This window comes from Camarhynchus parvulus, chromosome Z (assembly GCF_901933205.1).
Source record: "Camarhynchus parvulus chromosome Z, STF_HiC, whole genome shotgun sequence".
NCBI classification, from domain to species: Eukaryota; Metazoa; Chordata; class Aves; order Passeriformes; family Thraupidae; genus Camarhynchus; species Camarhynchus parvulus.
The window spans coordinates 9,438,347-9,457,545 of record NC_044601.1 but is presented as its reverse complement, the minus strand read 5'-3'; the positions used below and the strand labels follow the sequence as shown (position 1 = coordinate 9,457,545).

Below are 19,199 nucleotides of genomic sequence, written 5' to 3'. Positions count from 1 at the left end.
ATATGGAAAGGCAAGATGTGATGCTACAGTATCAGGTTTAATGATAAAGTTTAATGCAAGTTCTGATTTTCTGTAACACAGTGTACTTGTGAAATTAATGATTGTCAGACCGCATATGCCCACATTGAGGTGCACAGCTACAAGCCAGATTTTGCCCCCAAATTCCACTGAGATGCCCACCCATATTGCGGTGATATGAAAACTCTGTTGCACAGCAGAATTTTTTAGTGAAAAATATTGATGCTGTATAAATGGTATATCAGCATTGCAGTTTATATGAATCCTCACTACAATCATTCACCAGCTCTAGGCCTATGGGTTTGATTATTTGCTTTAATTTCTTTCTCCTCATCCCGCAGGCCAGTACTCCTGGAGTGAAGTATAGCACAAGGACTGCTAGACAAGCGTCATACCCTCAGGAACATCACCCTCTGCAACCTTGGACATTGGCACATTTTTACCAGAGAGACCCAGTGTTTACTTGCAAAATGATGTCCTTTCTCCATTTGTTTGGCTGCTGCAGTGACCCTTTGGCCTTGACAAGGACAGGTGAGACCCTGATTTCTGTCTCCACAACACTGTCTTCCTCCTTGAGCCTCTCTTGTGCAGCTGCATGCCAAGGTCAGTGCTTGTAGGAAACCTTAGGAGCCTGCCGGGCTGCCAGTCCGCAGAGAAACCTCTGAAGGAGCTGACAGTGCAGTCCAGTCAAAGGCCTTGTGCTTCTGTTCCTCTGTTTTCCTCCACACTGCCCTTCCTGATCCATGGTTTTTTCGCTGAAGGAAGCTATGACACATGACAAGGACATAAAGCCTTCCCTGCTTTACAGTGTTTGCTTTACATTCCATTTCTCCCATCCTAGAAGAGAGACAAACCTCATGGTGTATTAAAGTTTCTCAACCACAACAGAAGCATCTAATGTAGAGTAAAAATATTTTAAATTAAATATCTTATCTAAGATCCTCTTGAGACCAAGAAGGTGCCCTAATGGTGTTCTTCTTCCTCAAAGTCAGAGTTTGAGTCCTGTTGTTCCTGCTTTGGCTAGAAGCTGATATAGGAAGGAAGTTCTTAGAAGTGTTTTATTCTCAATGTCATCTGTAATATGGCCTCACGGGCTATTAGAGAAAATCTGTGGGAGTCTTCTTGAAAAAAAGCAGTGTCACACATTTAGATACACTTTAAATAATCCCCTGCAGCCCATCTTGCATTCTTAACTCTTCAGAAGTATATAAGTGTATTTCCAGATGGATAATTGCTGATGTGTGCCTTTCCAGGCCTTCCAACCCTTCAATCCAGCACTCCAAGCACAGGATTGCAGGTCCTCACAGAGATTTTGAGAACAAGGGAAAAAAAGGTGAAGACACTTAATGTTTTCACTTAATTTAGGAATGGGAGCCTTTTCAGATCAGAAAATGGAATGAAGAATCATAGTAGATGATGTCACTGTAAGGTGGTAGCTTGCAGACCCATCACACTGACCATACTGTGCAGAAATAACAGTGATATTAAAATTACACTGGAAAATAGTACATACTTCCATCACAGGTAATCATACTTTGGGGATAATTGTGCCTCTTAAAAATGAGATTGTAGTAGTTTGGTTTCTTAAATAATAATGAGGGAAAAGCTTGCATCATGAGTGGTATGCAGTGCACTTGCATTTACCAAACAACTAACCTGGCCCACAAGAAGTACCAAATCACTGCTTGCACTAACTATTCCACGCCAAAATTGTGTATTATCCAAGCTGTAATTCTGTCTCATGGAGGTGGTGTTTGATCTCAGACCTGGCAACTCTCACACCTTTCCAGGGGCCAGGAAGGCAGGGTTCCCAGCAGGAGTTCAGTTTCAGAGGCAGAACCATCTCTCCTCTTCAACCCTGGGGTTCCTCATCCTCCTCAGCCTCTGGCATGGCAAGGAGGACATAGGACAAAGATCCTAGTCAAAGATAAGGATAGGGTGAACAAGAAGGGAGGTCAGTTGCACTAAAGAACAACTACTCTCAGTTTTTTGTATTTTTAAAAATATTAAAGACCATTGAAAACTCTATTCACATGTGGCCTGTAAAACGGATTGAAATGGAATGGAAAAAACACTGGGAGTTGGAAAGATGTCCAAGGATAATTTGCATCCACATGAAAAACACCTGGCTCTGTTGCCCTGTGAGGCTGCTGCCTGCGTGATGGGGTTAAAGTCTAATCTGAGCAGGCTCAAGCAGAGTGGAGTCTGCCTCCTACCCACTTCTTCCCACTGTGCTGGATGTTTCCTGTTTTCTGTACTCTGCAATCTTGCTTAACCATCTCAAAGTCCAGCTTGTTCATCCCTATCTAATCAGAGGTATTGTTTGTTAAGTGGTTTGTTTTCCTCAGTCACCTACAGCCCTCACCCCCAATATGAAGAGCCTGGCTGGTTAACCCCACTGGAAGAAATGCCCCTGTATTTTTGGCTCTACAGCAGAGTCTGCAGACAAGTACATCAGGTGGGCTGGAGGGTGTTGAGCAGAACAGACTCAAACCACCAAGGAGATTGCACAAGGAAGGGTTTACTTTTTTCTGCATTCTGTGCAGCTTAAAGCTGGGCTGCAACAAGCATCATGACCTGGAATGAAAAACAGGCAAGCACACAACACTGCTGTTATCAAAACACAGATCTTTGCACTAATTTAAATAGTGGGTACAGCAAACACGGATACAACTTTAAACTGAGCTGCCTGCAGCAACTTTCCTGGGCTGTGAGAAACAGCTGTAACAGGACATGAAAGTAAATGCTGTAATGACACTGGTCTCTGTGCCTTTCTGTTGACATTTTGTTTTTAAATAAAGCAAGAAGGCAAACACCTGGGTTCTATAAAGGGAGACATTTAACTGTTTATTACCTGTTTATCTGAGCAGCACATGGTACCCCAAAAAAGCGCAATTAGGTGCTTTTAATGCATGTTAATATTTGCATTGTTTGCAAATTACAAACCACAGCAGATGTCTGAACTGGACGAGCTTGCTGAAAGGACCATTTGTAGATGTGGTTTCTGTCCAGGAACACTGGACACTGAGGCAGAAATTCTAAGATAAAGTAGGCACAGCTGCCCAGAGGCTTAGAAACAGAACAATAAAATGTAACTCATCAACATTTAAAAATCACTGTCATTCCTAGCTTCCTAGCCACCAACATGGCATCCCTAGCTTACCATGAAGAACAAAATCACGGGAAGGGGCATTGATGGTTTTGACCCTTAGCCTGTAGGTACATGGATAATCTGGCTGATGGGGTGGATTCTCCCAAAGTTGTCAGGACAGATAATCTGTGGAAATGAAGTTACTCCAGAATGGAGACATGCAGTAAAGAAGCATAAACCATGGAGTACCTAATTCTCCATGCATTTTTGGCAAGTTTGTGTTTTACTGAAGATTATTCAGAGCCACATGTTGGGCCCTGCCATCTGCTGAATTCGGATACGATGTCTGTAAAGCTGGTGTGAAAATACACAAAATGAAACTCTGACTTTGGGAGAGAAATTGCCAACGCCTTTGTAACTACAGCTGTCTCTCACAGAAAAGTACCTTTTTTATTTTGTGAAATATGTACCCTCTCTATACAAAAGTAAGCCAAGGTTAAATTCCAGCACTCAGAGCTTGATTTTACCTCAGGTCCCCATTAAAATGCCTCAATTTTGACTGGAGAAGGGACTGAGAAACCTGGTCTAATAAGACCTGCTTGGAGTGAGGTTGGATCAAAATTATAACATCTGTGCCAATGCATGAACATAGGAGTATCTTTCTTTGTCAAATATGGTAAGGAAAGATGGATCAGCCAATCAGGAAAACAAAGAGTGGGACACAGAAAGAAGAGACTATTAATAGAGTCTTTATAGAAAGGTTATTTATTTTGTGGAAAGTTTGCTTGTAAATAAATTTAGTTAAAAAAACCACTAAAACAAAAAAGAAAAAAAAACAAAACAAACAAACAAACAAAAACCAAAAACCAAAAAAACAAAAAACCACCCTACCAAACAATTCAGCCTGTATCCAGACAAATTGCTGCTGAAATACCCAATCTGGTGATTCACAGCTCCTCACCACAGGAAGGAAGGCTTTTCTCTCTTCAGATGCAGTGCCTTCTCAGTCAGACATTGATGCCTGCTGGAGGTAGAAAATCCTCTTGGGCTTCTAATCTAGTAGAGACCTGTCAGTTTATGCCCCGTGTTCTGCCCGTACCATGCTTATGTTGGACACACTTTGGAAAAGAATGTAGTTTTTGTTTAAGTTAATAACTCCCCCTGAACTGTCTTGGACAGTAAAGCCTTGGGTCCTGCTGATGGCCCATCAAGAAAGACTCCTCCTGTGGAAGCAACAGCTGCTGCATTGAAGAAGTCTCCCAACTATTAGGAACAAACCAACACCCAAGCAAATCCATACTGTTTGTTTCAAAAATAGTCACTAAGCTTGTTTTAAAGTGAAAGAAACCAAGCTCTTAAGGCCACATTTCAGGGAGCTAATACCAGGTTTTGAACTTCTGTAGTCTGAGATGGGGCAGCTCAGCTCTATTCCCCTCACAGAAAAGAGAGGGAAAAGGCTTTGAGGTGTTTGAATACTGCATTTTTAGCCTGAACTGCAGAACAAAATCCAACAGGAATTAAGAATTCACAGTAGCCTCCCATTCTCTGTTCTGAGGGTGACATGCACTTCTCTGGCTTCTAATTTCTAATAAAACATGCAGCAAAGAAAAGAGAAACAAGACTCAGTCTGCTTCTGGCAGATTGGAAGGCAGCTGCAGGAACCCTTTCCTGGGATGCCCCATTGGCAGGGTGGGCACTGTGCAAGCACCTGAGTAACTCAGAACAGCTTCCTGAGGCTCAGCAAAGCAGCACCTCTGTTCTGAAGGTGAGTTGTGCACTTTAGGAAATTGTCCCAGAAGGACATAAAGAATTTCTTAACCTGCTTCTTGCACAAAGGAGTTTGTTCTCAGCTGGTTATCTGAAACTCTCACACAGGCAAGTTCAAGCCCTGGACCCTCTGCATATTGTTTGGTCTCACAGTCAAATTCTGTCACCTCTTATGACATGAAAATTATCTTCTGGTTTAGAAGGGATGCCTCAAATTCATGTTCTTAATTTCCAGCTACGAGGCTCAGTGAAATTATTGACCTCTCCTGGACTTTTGAAATGTCAAATTAAGTACTACTGGACAAACAGGAAAATAACTTTGAGACAAATGGATAAATCATTTCCTCACAATAAAACATTTATTAACTGGATACAGGTTCTTTCTTGGTTGCTTGCTTTCTTGCTTGCTTGCTTGCTTTCCCCTCTTCCTTTTTCCATTGTCTGTCCCATTTCTTGCTGTGAGATTTTCTTTGCAAGAATAAATATGAATGGAAAGAACAGAGCACTGTCCTGGATTTTTGCAGTACAAGGACATAAAAGAGAGAAGAGCAAGCACTGAAACATTCACAGCTGAAGATACCAGTTGTACGTGCAGGCACTTGGTGGAATAAATACACAGTGACACTCAAATCCTGACACTCAAACCCCACTGCAGTGAAGCCAGAGGAGAGATTTGCCCACCTGCCACTGTGTGACTATCCTGGCATCTCCAGGGCTTCCAGTGGCTGGGAACAAAATGCGGTTTTGCCTGTGCCATTTTCCTGGTGTCCTCTGCCAGGAGGCCTAAAGGCCAGGCCTTTGGAATGACATGGAACTCACAAGCAGTTTTAACTCACTCTAATTTCCAAAGATTTTCTGAAGGTATCCAGCTGATTAGTGGAGAGCAAAGCAGTGCTGTGAGGCTGTTTCTCAGCTAACCTGCACTGTGCCTTTGTGCTGTGTAACTGGTGCCCACCGTGCTGACAGAGGGAGGGTTGCCATTTTCTTTGGTTTCATCTCTCAAGAGCTTTAGGTATTTCTCACCTACAATCAGACTTGTTAAGAGCTTAAGGCACAAATCACCCAGGAGAGAGCTGGGACAAGAAAATTCAAAGCAGAGCCCATCTGTTACCAAAAAGAAAAAACCAAACAACCCCCACTGATTAAATTCAACAAAAAAATATTTTCTTGGTTCATTCCAAAGAAAGGAATATGGTTTTTAAAATAGTTCAACTAAATGCCACCTCGAAATGAATTTGATTCAAAGCTAACTAAAGCCAAAGTAGGCTTTTCATCAGATATACTCAATTTTTGCCTGTTTTCTTTCAGTATGAGGTCTCTTGTCATCTGCAAGGTTTTCTATTTAACTGTGCCCACAGCCCTGGTGCAAAGTACCTCTCCCAGATGTCTAACAACCAGGAGACATGGTCACTGTCAGAGTGGCCCCTTGATGTGCTGTGCTATTGTTGCTTGCTCTTGTGAACAGCTGTCTTTGTTTCCCACAGGTATTTTGTTTTCTGCCAGGAGCAGTGAATGAACCACTCCAGCTGAACTGTGAATTACAGCTCCAGAATGAACAAGGATCCTGCACAACAACAGCACCTGATGGAATCTTTCCTTTGCCTCTGTGCTGATGGAAAGTCAAGGTAAATTCATGTTGAATGTCTAAGTTCACTCAATGGCTGACAAGACCTCTTTTAATGGATCCACTAGAACAAGTGATGATCCCGACCAACCCAGCAATCATTGTGTACAATGTGTGTCGTGTATCAATGAAAATGTGCCTTTAGGGCCCATCTATGTGACACCAATGGCTGTGATTCTGTTTTCCTATCCCTACTCTCAGAAGTGACCTTTAATGAAGCAGCAGAGGCTTCGTTTTTAAGAGCCTCTGGTTGAAGCAAAAGAAGTGGGAATGGTGGAGGTGCAGATAGGGAGACAGTAGCTAAAGGGACTTCAAAACTTTGAAGTATCTAGGCAGAATTTGTGGGAAAGTTCCTGCAAACCACTTCTGCTTTTGAAGGGTCTGCTCAAAACCACAGCTTTGGAACAGAGACAGGTCAGAGATGAGACCTTAGTAAGGACAGGGAAATAAGGCCTTCCCCTCCTCATTAGCTTAAATTTGAAATATTCACTTTGTCCAACATTTCTGCTGCCCTAAGGTGAGGATTTTTGTGACCACTGTCCGGGAAGAGTAGGCAGGAAAGCTGTGCATGTTGGTGTGAGAGCTTTTCTTTGGGAATGCTAAGGAGAGTAAGCTGGAAACCTCCACTTCCCTCCCAGGTGGTGCGTGGTGATGCATTATTTCCAAGTTTGATTAAATAGGGTCTCCATGAACAAAAGCTGATTTTTTAAGAAAACTTGGACTTTTAGAGAGAGTTATTTTTGCCCACATGGAGACAAGCAGCACAGACTCCGAGTTTGCACACTGTCCCTCTGCCCCATGGTGAGTGCATTGGGTGTCGTTGTGCAGCAAGGCAGGAGCAGCCCACAGCAGTTTCGGGTCGCTGTTCAGTCGGAGGCTGGAGTACATCCCCACGTGCCGCACCAGGTTGGGCTCCACCACGAAGCGCGTTCTCACCCTTGCCCCGCAGCAGCGAGTAGAGGGCGGTGTCCTTGGCAAAGCCCCGGCGGCAGCGCAGTCCCCGCAGGTATCCCGAGGCCCGGCGGGCGGAGGCAGCGGGGAAGAGCATGGCGGGCGTGCAGCACTCGCTGGCCGGCGCCACGTTGTAGAGCGCGGGGTGCAGGCGGCGCAGCTCCAGCCCGTAGTGCCGCCCCACCAGCTCCGACAGGGCCATGCTGTACAGGGCAAAGAACGCCACCAGGCACCAGCCAGGGCCCGCCCGCCCCGCGGCCCGGCAGTACACACAGCTCAGCACAGGCCCCAGGAACATGCCCAGGCCCAGCCACTCCAGGATCCTCATGGGCTCAGGGCTGATGTAGCGCTGGAGTCTCTCGGGATGGTACAGCTTGAAGTAGAGAGCGTCTCTGAGGTAGGGCTTGGAGAACCTGGCCGAGAAGAGATGCTGCAAGACAGAAAATATCTCCTCCTCTGGCACGGCATCATCTTCCACGAGGAGGATGTACTCTGGGCTGTACATCAACAGTGACTGCTCCATAGTCCTGCTTCTCCTTCTCGAACTGGTTCAGGCTGGGGTCAGGATTCTCCCCAGTTCTGTCACGACTGACCGTAGGAAAGAGGCTGCTCAGCAGCCTGATGTCCTGATGGCTGCTAGGGTCTGACTCCACGTTACAGAGGAGCATGCGGTGGCTCTGGCAACGCGCCCCACATTTCTGGAGGAGGCGGTGGAAGTGGGAGGCCACTTGCAAGATGTAGTGGAAATCATTCTGCCTCTGCACAGTGATAATGGTGATCAGCAGCAAGGGCTGGAAGGCGTCACTGCCAGAGGCCTCGGAGGTGTTTGGCATCTGCATCTTCTCAAAGTAATGGAGAGCATCCTGGCCCTCCTGCTGGTTCTGCTCCAGGAATTCCCGGCTCACGGGGTTCAGGTGCCAGCGCCGCAGGTAGAAGTAAGAGTGCAGGAGCCGGTGGCAGATCAAAGGTGCCAGCACACCAAAAGTCACCACAGTCAGGGTGAGGAGATGGATGAAAGGGCTGGACCAATGGGACCACTTCCCACAGAGCTGCCAGGCTCGGTGGAACATAACTGCTGCAGAAAGAGGGCACTGCTCATGCCCTCAATCCTTCACTTCCAATGCATCCTTCTCCCTGGACTGCAGGATACCACTGGGGCCATTGCTGCCAAACCTGCACAGGTTGTCCAAGCCCAGAAAGGAAGAAAAAAGGATGGTTAGTGAAATAGGAACTGACAGAGAAAATAGAAAGCAGGGGACTATTCTCTGAGCAAGCTAAAATACAAGGCCCCTGTGGAATCCCTTATGGTGGAGGCATCACAGAATAGTCCTGGGACATTGGGGACAGATGAGCCAAACTTAATTTCCAGCAAAGGACCCCTAAGGCTTTTTTAGCACATAGCAACCCTGATCTAACCAAGCTCAAAAGGACTTTGTGTGTTTGTTACTGTGCTTCAAACATGTAACAACGGGCAAGGTGGATGCAGGATGTGTGGAAATCTCTGTCTGTTAAAGGTTAGGTACCCCTCTCTGGTGACAGTGACATAATAATGTTTAGATCACAGCCATGAAACAAAGCCAGAATTCTTGTATCTTAGTCTAGCACATATTGGAGAGACAAACTTTTACCGCTTTGGAGGCATACATGCTTCCCTGCTGCTGCTCACACACTTCAAATGTGGTTTTTTTCACTCTCCTCCCCAAAATGTGAAGCCATACAACAAAGACACCAATTTACTTCACTAAGGGCCTGTGTATGCTAAGGGTAATGTGTGTGCCTGTATTTCTCAGATGTCTCCTCCTCACTAGACCCTATGAAATACATGGGCACAGCAACATGAACATGTTGCAATTGAGCCATTGACTCATCTAAAAGTACACAATTTAGAAGTATATGCCTTCAATTTTAAACTGAAGTATTCACATAAATATGTAATATTTTTTGTATACACATTCACTTTAAGCAAATATCCACCTTCACTGAAGTTAGATTTTTCCATATCTGCTTCTCTGGCTGTCCTGAAGACCTCACCGCCTGGCTGACAAAAGCTTACCCAAAATCAGAGCACTTAGGTTGTTCAGATGAATTCTCTTTTGTCAGTAGTCTCAAAATCTGTTTCATCTGTTGTCTCATTCTCCCTTTAATTTCCTATTCCCTCTCCCTGAGAACTGAGGTACTCATGTTCCCCTCACTGAGATGACTGAATGTGCACTGGGTGTTCAGTGCAGAGTTTCTCCAGTTTTTACCCTTCTGCCTTCAGCAAGTTCTGATCATCAAATGGTGGTTCAATCAAATGTTGTTCTTTGTCCTTTTCTGCACCAGCATTTGAAGCAGCATAAGCAAAGTTGGGTAGATGGAAAAAATCATGGTTTTTCTCCTCTGTCTCAGAAAAATGGATCTTGTATAAGAAAAGACTTGGAGGACGTGGAGCAAGGTCTGGCTTTGGGGATACTTCAGAATTGCCTTCTTTACAGAGGTCACAGATTTGCTGGTTTTTACCATTAGGAGAACCTTTTCCTCTTGCCATATGGGAATGTGACAACCATCTGTGAAAGGCCTTTTAACAAGATTAATGCAAAATATACAAGAGTCATTCCAAATATTTGTCAGAGAACAGGCAGTTCATGTTGTGAGATCTCAAACCATCCTTACGTAGATTGTGGCATCAGTGTTTGTGCACTCTTAGGGCTCAAGACAAGATTTAGAGTAATTAAATTGAGAACAAATTTACGTGCTGATGCATGAGAATTTGCAGCTTCTTCTCATATAGCTTTCTTTTCCTGTCTTGTTACACAATCCTGTTGCAGAAATGCCGCATTGAATTGCATCAGTGAACCTTGTAAAGGCCTTAAAGGTGATGGCTGCACTTCACCTGCTAGATCCAAGTCCTGAGGATTCAGGATGTGAAGACCTGAAATGCCAAAGATGTGGCATTTAAATGCATTTATTCATCCAGAATCCTAGGCCTTCCAGCTAACCTGTTACAAGCATTAAGAGAACACAAACATGCAGAATCATATTCTACAGCTCACACTGTCAAGCCTTCTCTTGATACAAGCATCACTGTCTCTGAGCAAGCATCCAGACTTGAAAGTGAGGACCACAGTGGGAAAAGGAGATGAAGGAAGACTAGAAGGTAGTTTAGTTCTCAGGAAATAAAGCTTACTTTCCATCTTCCAGCTATGCTGAAACTCTGAGCTAGAAAACCTATGAGCTGGCAATGAGATCTTGGAATATATATTGAAGCAATAGTAATAATTCTTTGAGCATTTCTTCATTAATAATTCTTGGAACAACCTGATTTAGTGAGTGGAATCTGGCAGGGAGATTGGAACTAGCTGTTCTGTAAGGTCCCTTCAACCCAAACCATCCCATGATTCTATGATGATAACATTCACTCAAGAAAGACCTCCTTCCCTCACACCTTAAGAGGTAAAATTATGATAACATTCACCCAAGGAAGACCTCCTTCTGCTGAAGAGGGAAAAATGGTTGTCCTGTCCTCCCTAGTGGCCAGCAGAGCTGGGGGGCTGCAGCCTCATGAGATGAATCAAACAAGTTCTCACTTGACATCCTGCTCTTCTGCAACCCTTGAACTTGTTGTTCATGTCCCAGGTCCCTGCAGCTGGACTCACACTGAGTCCGAAGCCCGACAGTGCTGGCAAAGTGGTGTAGGGACTCCACCTGCTGGTGTCCCAGCTCCCGGCTCAAGGCAGGGTCGGTGAGGTAGTGCAGGTGAGCACCACCCTCTATGGAGGTACCTCCTTTTCCAGCTTCTCCTGGAAAAGCACTGAGGACTGGAAGCCAGCCATGCAGCCATCCAATCACTGTCGTAATTCCAAGCATTATGACTTAACCCTGGCTTCGCTTCCCCAGTAACAGAATTCGAGATCTTAGAGCTCTTATTCTGGCTCTGCAACTCAGGGAGCCTCAAGAAAACAGTAATCACACACAGACATTACTGCTACTCTTCACATCTTCCTCTGCTGCCTGAGCTGTTCACACTCACATGGACGGACACACTGTCTGTCACTCTGTCTGCTGAGGAAAAGTCTGTTTTCACTGGGCAGTGAAATAACCACAGAGGCTAAAAATGGTCCGAAGTGTATTAAAGCAGGTCAAATGCTGCAGTTAATGTGAAAAACAAGCTGAAAAATCTAGAAGAGAGGGAAGACACTAACCTCCTTCATACCTTTTGTCTGTAACACTGGGGACCTGAGAGTTCAAAATATGGATTAATAAATTGTTACTTCTGCAAAGGTGAAGCTTGCTCTTATATGTAGGATTTGAATCCAGACTTTCTGCTCAGGCTGTTTTCCAGCCACCAGGATGGTTCTGACTTCAGAGGAGACATTCCTTTCAGGAGTTCTTTGTACTGTCATTTTCATTTTTTTCCCTTTCTAGGGGGAAAAACATCTTGATTGTTTTTCATGCAAGTGGCTTTTCAGACAGAAAAAAAAAAGAAGTCTGGGGAGAAAAGGAAGAATCAGGTTTGGATTTTATAGTGCCTTAAAAACCCCCACTTTATTAAACCTGAATAACAACTACTTTGCAACCATATAAATACCTGCAATGGAGGCCACATTTACACAGGTTCTGTGTAGAACTCAGCCATTGCTTAAACAAAACTAGAACCTGTGGTGATATAAAGCTGTAGTTTGTCTTGTTTCTTTTCTTGGATTCTCATATGAAGATTCCTTCCAGAAATACCTAATTCCAAATCTATATCATATCTTCATGAATTCCCCTAATTACTTGGCTGAATTAAATTGTTCAGGAAAACTCACCTCTTTGCAGACCAAGGAGAGTAGAAAAATAAGTATTGTACTCTTTGGAGTGCAGAGCACTGTCTGCTGCGCTTGTGCTTTAAAAGAGAAAGCTGATTTTCTGTCTGCTCCAAACTCCTCTCCACAGAGAGGTCTTCCTGGAAAAAAGTTTCCTATATGTTTCAAAGCTGCAAATTTTTAGGTTCCTGGATAGCTGATCTAAGAGAAACCATCTGCTTTCTCCTTCCTGCACCATGAGACAGAGACACAACTATTCCTGTACAATTACATTATTAAATGACTCTTTTTGGCCTATCTACACTTCTTCTCAGTGTCAGTGGGAAAAGCCTTTTCTTTCCTAGCATAAAAACAGCTGGATGAAGACATTTGGTCAGAGCCATAGAGTCATCTTTCTACAAAGGGATGAGGGAGGGAAACAAAGGCAGGCTCTTAGAAAATGTCATGGAAATGTCATGGGCTGTCACAGTCCCAGCTGGGCCATAGCAGTGGTGGGAGTAATGGTGCTCACACAAGTGGTACTTTACACTTTTGATCCTATAGCAGCACCCAAGCTGAAACCTTTGTGTGAAAAGCTTTTCTACACCCCAGCCTAACACCATGCAGAAGAGCTGCCAGCTCAGGACCAGCTCCCCTGCTGATGAACCCTCTCTGGCAGAGACAAGGCCTTTGTGGTGCTGTGACAAATGTCCTGCTTGAATCTGAGAAAGCCAATGGAAGCTTCCCAAGGAGCCACAGAGATCTCCTGTAACATATGGGCATGCTGACAGGGACTGTACAGATACCCTCAAATTCCAAAACCTGAGGTCCTTGCCATGAGCTGATCCCTATTACTGGGCCAGATGGCCAGCTTTTCTCATCTGCAGTTCCTCTTGTTTTTCTGACAGCTTTCAGTAGGTCAGGTGCCAGATAATATCCCTGCAATGTGTCAGGCCTCCCTTGACAACACCAGTGTCCAGCAGAAGCCAAGCATCCACAGATCTGATTGTTGTACTTCCATGCCAAACTGGGAGTTGGGCTCCCTAGAAAATACAACCATCCCAGCAAGAGCTGTGCTGCTAAAAACATTCAGAGGAACCTTAATGGTAAGAGACCAGTAGTTGTTATTTGACTGCATTTTACTGGCAGGTACCAAATATATCTCTCACCTCCTCAAGCACTGCTGAAAGCAATTGTTCTTTTGTTGTTTATAGATGATGAGTGGCATCTGTCATCTTATCATCAGATAAGCCAGGCAGAGATCAGGGTTGCTGCACTTAAGCTCTCAGCTCCCTTAGAACTTTTGTTTCTTATGATCTATGTACTAAAGATGTAACACTGTCACAGTTAACAGATTAATGACAGCTTGAAGTGTAAGAGAAGTGGCTAGAGAGGGGCAGAGGACTTGGCCCTTTGCAAAAATTATGTGGTGCATGAGATAGAAATTGAAGGCACTGCTGTCTGTTTTGATCTGCCACTCCTCAGGGCCTGTCAGGGAGTGTACAGACCTCTTCTGTCCAAGGAGATGGAATTTAAGCACTTTTGGAACAGTAAAAGTGCAAAAATATGCAGGGTGTAACTGTGACCAATTAGGTAACACAGGAAACTGCAGAGTTAAAACTTGAATGTAAATTTCGTCATGGGCTGGCTTGCTATTCTCATCAGACTGTAGTTAACTTTTACAGGTTGTTCATAAATCCCTAGAGATCCATGAAGCACAGTTTGAAAGCTATTGCACTAAGAAATGAGGGACATAGCTATAGCAGGTGAATGACACTTTGCCCATTTTGTTTGAACTAAGAGGATAAGACTATGCCACCAGTGAAAGAGGCTGTGAACTCAATATATATTCACTACAGATATTTCCCCAACTTCTCTCTTGTTTCTCATGTTTATTGATTTTCCTCTGTCACATAAACATGCACAGAGCCCACTTCACCTGGCTGCCTCCCTGCAGGACAATCCCATGGGAAAGCAATGCTCCCTCTGCTGCTACCCAGCAGTCAGATCAGATGAAGTGGGAGTGGAGAGCAGCCTGAGAAGAGGTCTGCAAGGTAATAGCTAAACACAGAGATTTAAGGCAATGACTTTGAGGAGCTGTCTGTGATTTTGGTAGGTGTGACAGGGGGTTGAGGTGCCCCAAGAGAACCAGGGCTTGTGATCACAAGAGTCTGTCTGTCTATAGAGGGACTCATCCACTCAGTCATCCTGGTGCAAAGCCTGTAGCAAACCCCCACAATAAAGTCACCTGTCCCTGTCCTCCCTTAATCCTGATTCATCATCTGTTGGACAACTCCTCATCCATCCCTGGGCAGAGCTCCATTCACTCCAGCTGGTCACTGGCATAGGGTGACCTCCTCATCTCCCCCACCTGCCCTTGCTAAAGATTCTGTATCCTTCCATTCCACCACTGCAGTCTCAGGAGCCACCCCAGCACATTGCCATGACGCCAAGGAGCTGCCAGCCCTGCAGGCGTGCCCGTGACTCCAGCTCCGCGGATTCATTCCCCATGCCTTTGCACAGAGGCAGGTAAGTTGAACTCTGATGAAGGCAAAGTAGTGGCTGGAGTGGCTGGAATTCCTTTGTGCTGCCATTCAGGTGCCCTCCTCCTGATCTGTGAACCCTCCCCATGTTCTGGGCCTCTCTTGCTAGCCCTGGCTTTAAACTGAACTGCTTGAAGTTCCCCTCCCACAGCAGCTTTAAATTAAGGCCCTTACCTACTTGGTGAGTCTGTCACTGAAATTTCCTCTCTGTGTCAGGACCCCAGCAGTCTCCACAAGTTTCTGCAAGTACATCCTATGTATGTTCATGACATTCATATATCCAGCTATAGCTTTAGGTGTAGAAGTAAGTAGCAGAATCTAATCATGGTTTAAATCATTGTTGAAATCAGAAACTAAAACATGGTTCAATTACCATTTCATTACAGCTTAATTATTAATTATTGTTAAATTATAATTGAATTATTCTTTCATCACCATTTGCAATTTATTTATTGTTAAATATAATTTGATTATTATCTAATCATTAATAACACCTTTTTGTTATTCCCACAATGATGAATTCTCTTAAAATTCACCTGTGCTAGTAGAGTTGTGGGTGTAAGACTAGAGGGAGAGAAAAGGAAACAGATGTGGTGATGGCTGCTAACACTGCAGATGTTGTAGTTTTACTGTTATTTATGACTGAAGAATAAAGTGCAGGAATAAGGAAATAGAATATTTGCGAACAAAGGCCTTTGATGACAAACCTGTAAATTTCCAGTTGGGACGGGTCTATGTAACAATCAAAATGCAAAACTGTACAAGACAACAACCAGAATACTGTGATTCAAACTCTGTTTGAAAGAAAAATGTTTCATCTCATATTGATAGAAAGCATTCCTCTTTGCAGAGAGTTAAACTACTGATTTCCCTGTATTCACCACTCCTGCCTGAGGAATATAAACCCTCTTCCTCCCCTCCCCGCACAACGGAAGAACCAGTGTTTATCCTGCACAGGAAGGCGGGGTGAATGGAATGCCCTGGTTCTGGGGGATCCTGGTGATCTGCTTGAGCCACAAGAGGGGAAAATGAGGTAAATGCAGGAGCTGAAAAATAATCTCTGGTACAATTAGTAATGCCCTTGTTGGACAGACAAGAAATCAGCAGATTTCACATGTGCAAGAGGGTGTTCCTCCTGGCTTTTGTGCTGGCAAATGCTTGCTGAACCTGATGTGCCCTAATGGTTGTACATAAATTATTTTCTCAGTGACTGCAGGGGAGAAGCCAGCCCAGGAACCTGCAGTGTACATCAGCATCGTTTCTCGTTTTGCTGCATCACAGCACAACTGCAGATTTCCTCAGCAGCCTTTGACTCTAAATGTCAGCGACTTCGGCCATTTGGTTTCTGAGGTGCTCCTCGTTCCCTTCGGGAGAGCTGCCAGGTAGCACAAGGTGACCCGTAAAGCACCGGGATTAATGGCAGTTACCTCAGTGGGGATGGTCAAAGAGGAGAGGGCGTTAGATAAGAAAAGCTGATCCCACCTCCACTCTCTGCCCTCCTTGCAGACACACACACGGAGGGCATTTCAGTGTGCCCAGTCCTCAGCTCCTTGCCCGGATTTCAGACCAGAGAGATTCTGGCCACGCTTCTACCTCGGGCGAGAGCTCCTCCGGGTGCTACCAAGCTCAGGGCAGAAGCTGGCCGGCTTTTCCCCGTTCCCTTGGGAGTTCCACTCACCTCCCCTACGGGAGGGGCCGTTTCTTGAGGCGCGGCCAGGCTCCGGCCACTCGTCCTCGCTCGTCACCATGTACAGGCATATCCCCGGAGCAAGCACAGAAACATCTCCTCGATCCCTGGAGGGTTTCCACCTCCCTGCCGGCTCGGGTGCCGCAGCCACAGCAGCCAAGCCCAGCCCCGATGAGCAGTTGTGGCTGCTCATCAGCCATAACTTCGTGGCCCCCCTTTCCCCGTTCCCCCAGCCTCGGTGCACCGCCCGCCCCCTTATCCCCCGCAGGGAAAGGCTTCCCCCGGGACAGCGCGACCCCAGCGGGCCATTTCCCCGATCCGAGCAGGAGATTTACCCGATCCGCTGGGCAGCCCCGCACGGCCGCTCCCGCCTCCCTCCCTCCCGCAGCTCCGCTCCCGCCGGGATCCTGCTCTCGGCGTGTGACTCGCTTCTCTTCCGCGAATTTCTCTCCTCCCTCTCGGGCGCTGAGGGTGGGATTAAAGGCATCAAAGACCAAACATGTGATCCGCCAGCACGGGGATGCTCAAGGAAGGAGGGGAAGGGGAGATGGCCGGAGGGGGTCACCGCACGCCGGGGAGGGACCGGTCCCCTGGAAGCAGGTTCAGGAGTAAATCCCGAGCCCCAGGGGGACGCCCGGAGCGGTGGCGGCTGCGCAGCCGGAGCTCCTCATTCCTGCTCTGCGGTCCCCGAACGCTCCACAGGAGCGGCGGGACAACCGCAGGGCAGCGCAGCTCCCCGGCCCTCCCCAGCCAAGGTGTCACATCTGCCCGGTGTCACCACGGCCGCGTGTCACCTTTTAGTGAGTGTCACTTCTGGCGGATGTCACTTTTGCCGGGTGTCCCCTCTGCCCGATGTCATTTCTCCCAGGTGTCCCCCGCCAGCTCCCGCGCTCGGGGCGCTGCCCTCCCTGCTGGGACCTGTTGGATGCTCCGGACCCTTCGCCTCACTCCCAGGAGGGGGAGAGGATCACAAGGGTCCGCAAAACTCGAGCAGAAAGTGTCAGGAGTCACCAGCAGGTTCTTTATGTGTGTGTCACCTCTGACAGGTAAAAGCTTTCTCAGTCTGCAGTGAAGTCTTCACAGGTGTATTGGCTGAAGTGGGGAAGCTCAGTAGCTACACAAAAATTTATATCAGCCTGTTCAGATTCAGACATTTTATCAAACTGGCCCCAAGACTGCCTCTGACTGGTTCACTCCCCCTCCCTCCCAACCCCCTAGTGCTTTTCTCTGTGTTCCACTTCCCTGCTCTTGTATACACACACAGCCCTGTGACCATAATACCTAATTAACTGGTTACCTGAAAGATGCTTCAGGGAAAGTTTGCTGTCTGCCATTGTAGGAACTCCTTGGGTTTGTGCCTGTAGCTCCAGAAAATGCAAGTGCATGTATTTGGGCTAAACTGTTTTCAGGCTCAGACCTCTCTTATATCTTAGAAGGATCTTGGGGAAAGGAAAAAAAAACATACCAAGAAAAAAATCCCTTAGGTCCTTTCAGTAAAATACCTTGTTCTGTTGAGCACAGCTAGAATTTTGCTAGTGTCCAGTCCTGTAACCAGAAGCTTCTAGCATGATATGTTAATTTTAAGTTAGCAATTTCTATTATTCCCTCTTATAAGCATGATGAACAAAGGAAATCAGCTTTGCATGCCTGTGATCCTTACTCTTCCTCCTGGCAAAGCTGTCCCACAACTAGGGTTTTTATTGCTGAGACGACATGGAAGAAGAGGGGAAAGCCAGAGGAACAATAATGCCCAAAATAAACAACACATTCAAGCACCAGTTGGATTCTGTAGTGACTTCCTAGAAACAGGCTATCAGCTTACTAAGATGCATGTTACTCTCTCAAAATAATAAAGAAATCATAGTTTCTCAGGTGATTCTATGGAAATAATTGCATCTAGAGCTGAGGAAAAGAGAAAGGCTTTGGTGCCTGTTACAGTTGAAATTCACCTTTCGCAGTTGAAGTTGTTCTTGGAGCTGACTCCAGGATGTTCTTCCTTAGCACCAAATAAATCCCAGTGTCAGGTTCTGCCCCAACTTTCAGATCTTTTTGTGAGGCTCTCAGGTTTGTTAGCTGAGCCCTGGCCAGTTCAATTGTACTCAGGCACTTGATTTCAAGGGAAGCCTGTGCCTATAAATTCCAGCAATTGGGAAAGGATCACTTGCTACTTGAAGGCCTGGCTGCATTGGAGGCTGAGTGAGGGTCCCTCTCTCAGGGCACTTTTGCAGCCAGCTGCTTTCAGAGGGAGAAGTGTGTCAAAGCAGCCCTCTTTGGTGATGTGACAGCAAACCCTTGCAAATACAGCTTTGTTTAAAAGGAAGGGCCTAGTTAATCAGCAGTAATGGAGAGTAGGCTGAAGTTTTTACAAAAAAATTTATTTTTCCTTTTAGCCAAATGCCAGCGAGGTGTTGCACACTGGAAGTGCACAGATTGTCAAATTGTATAACCCGCTTGGAGGTATGGTTGCCTTTCATATTTTGCTCAATGTCTGTAAGATTTTCACCAAGGGAATTCATTTTTGCAGCATATTCATTGGAAAGGGCATCTCTTGTGTTCAGTGCTCTCAGCCTGGAGGTGGTTTGCCCTCAGGTCAGCCTTGCAGTCTCTTGTCACAGCATTTAGGCACTAGTTTTTTTTCTCCTGAGAAAGCCTGCCAGTCCTTCCTTGTTCCCATACTGTTTTTTGATGGCCTGGAATTTGGAGCATGGAGGTCAAGGTTTGGACCACCTTATGCATTTTAATTGACAGTCTTGGT

General features: G+C 45.7%; 1 protein-coding gene across 1 annotated transcript; it reads right to left on the bottom strand.

The window, feature by feature from the left end:
- Positions 1–5,008: 5,008 nt before the first annotated feature.
- Positions 5,009–16,648, bottom strand: PGAP4 (post-GPI attachment to proteins GalNAc transferase 4). The gene is given in 4 exon segments (XM_030968755.1): positions 5,009–7,424; positions 7,426–7,972; positions 7,974–8,624; positions 16,436–16,648. Coding segments are annotated over 3 exon segments (1,347 nt in total). The 5' UTR covers positions 8,522–8,624; positions 16,436–16,648; the 3' UTR covers positions 5,009–7,172.
- Between the last annotated feature and the right edge of the window lie 2,551 nt (positions 16,649–19,199).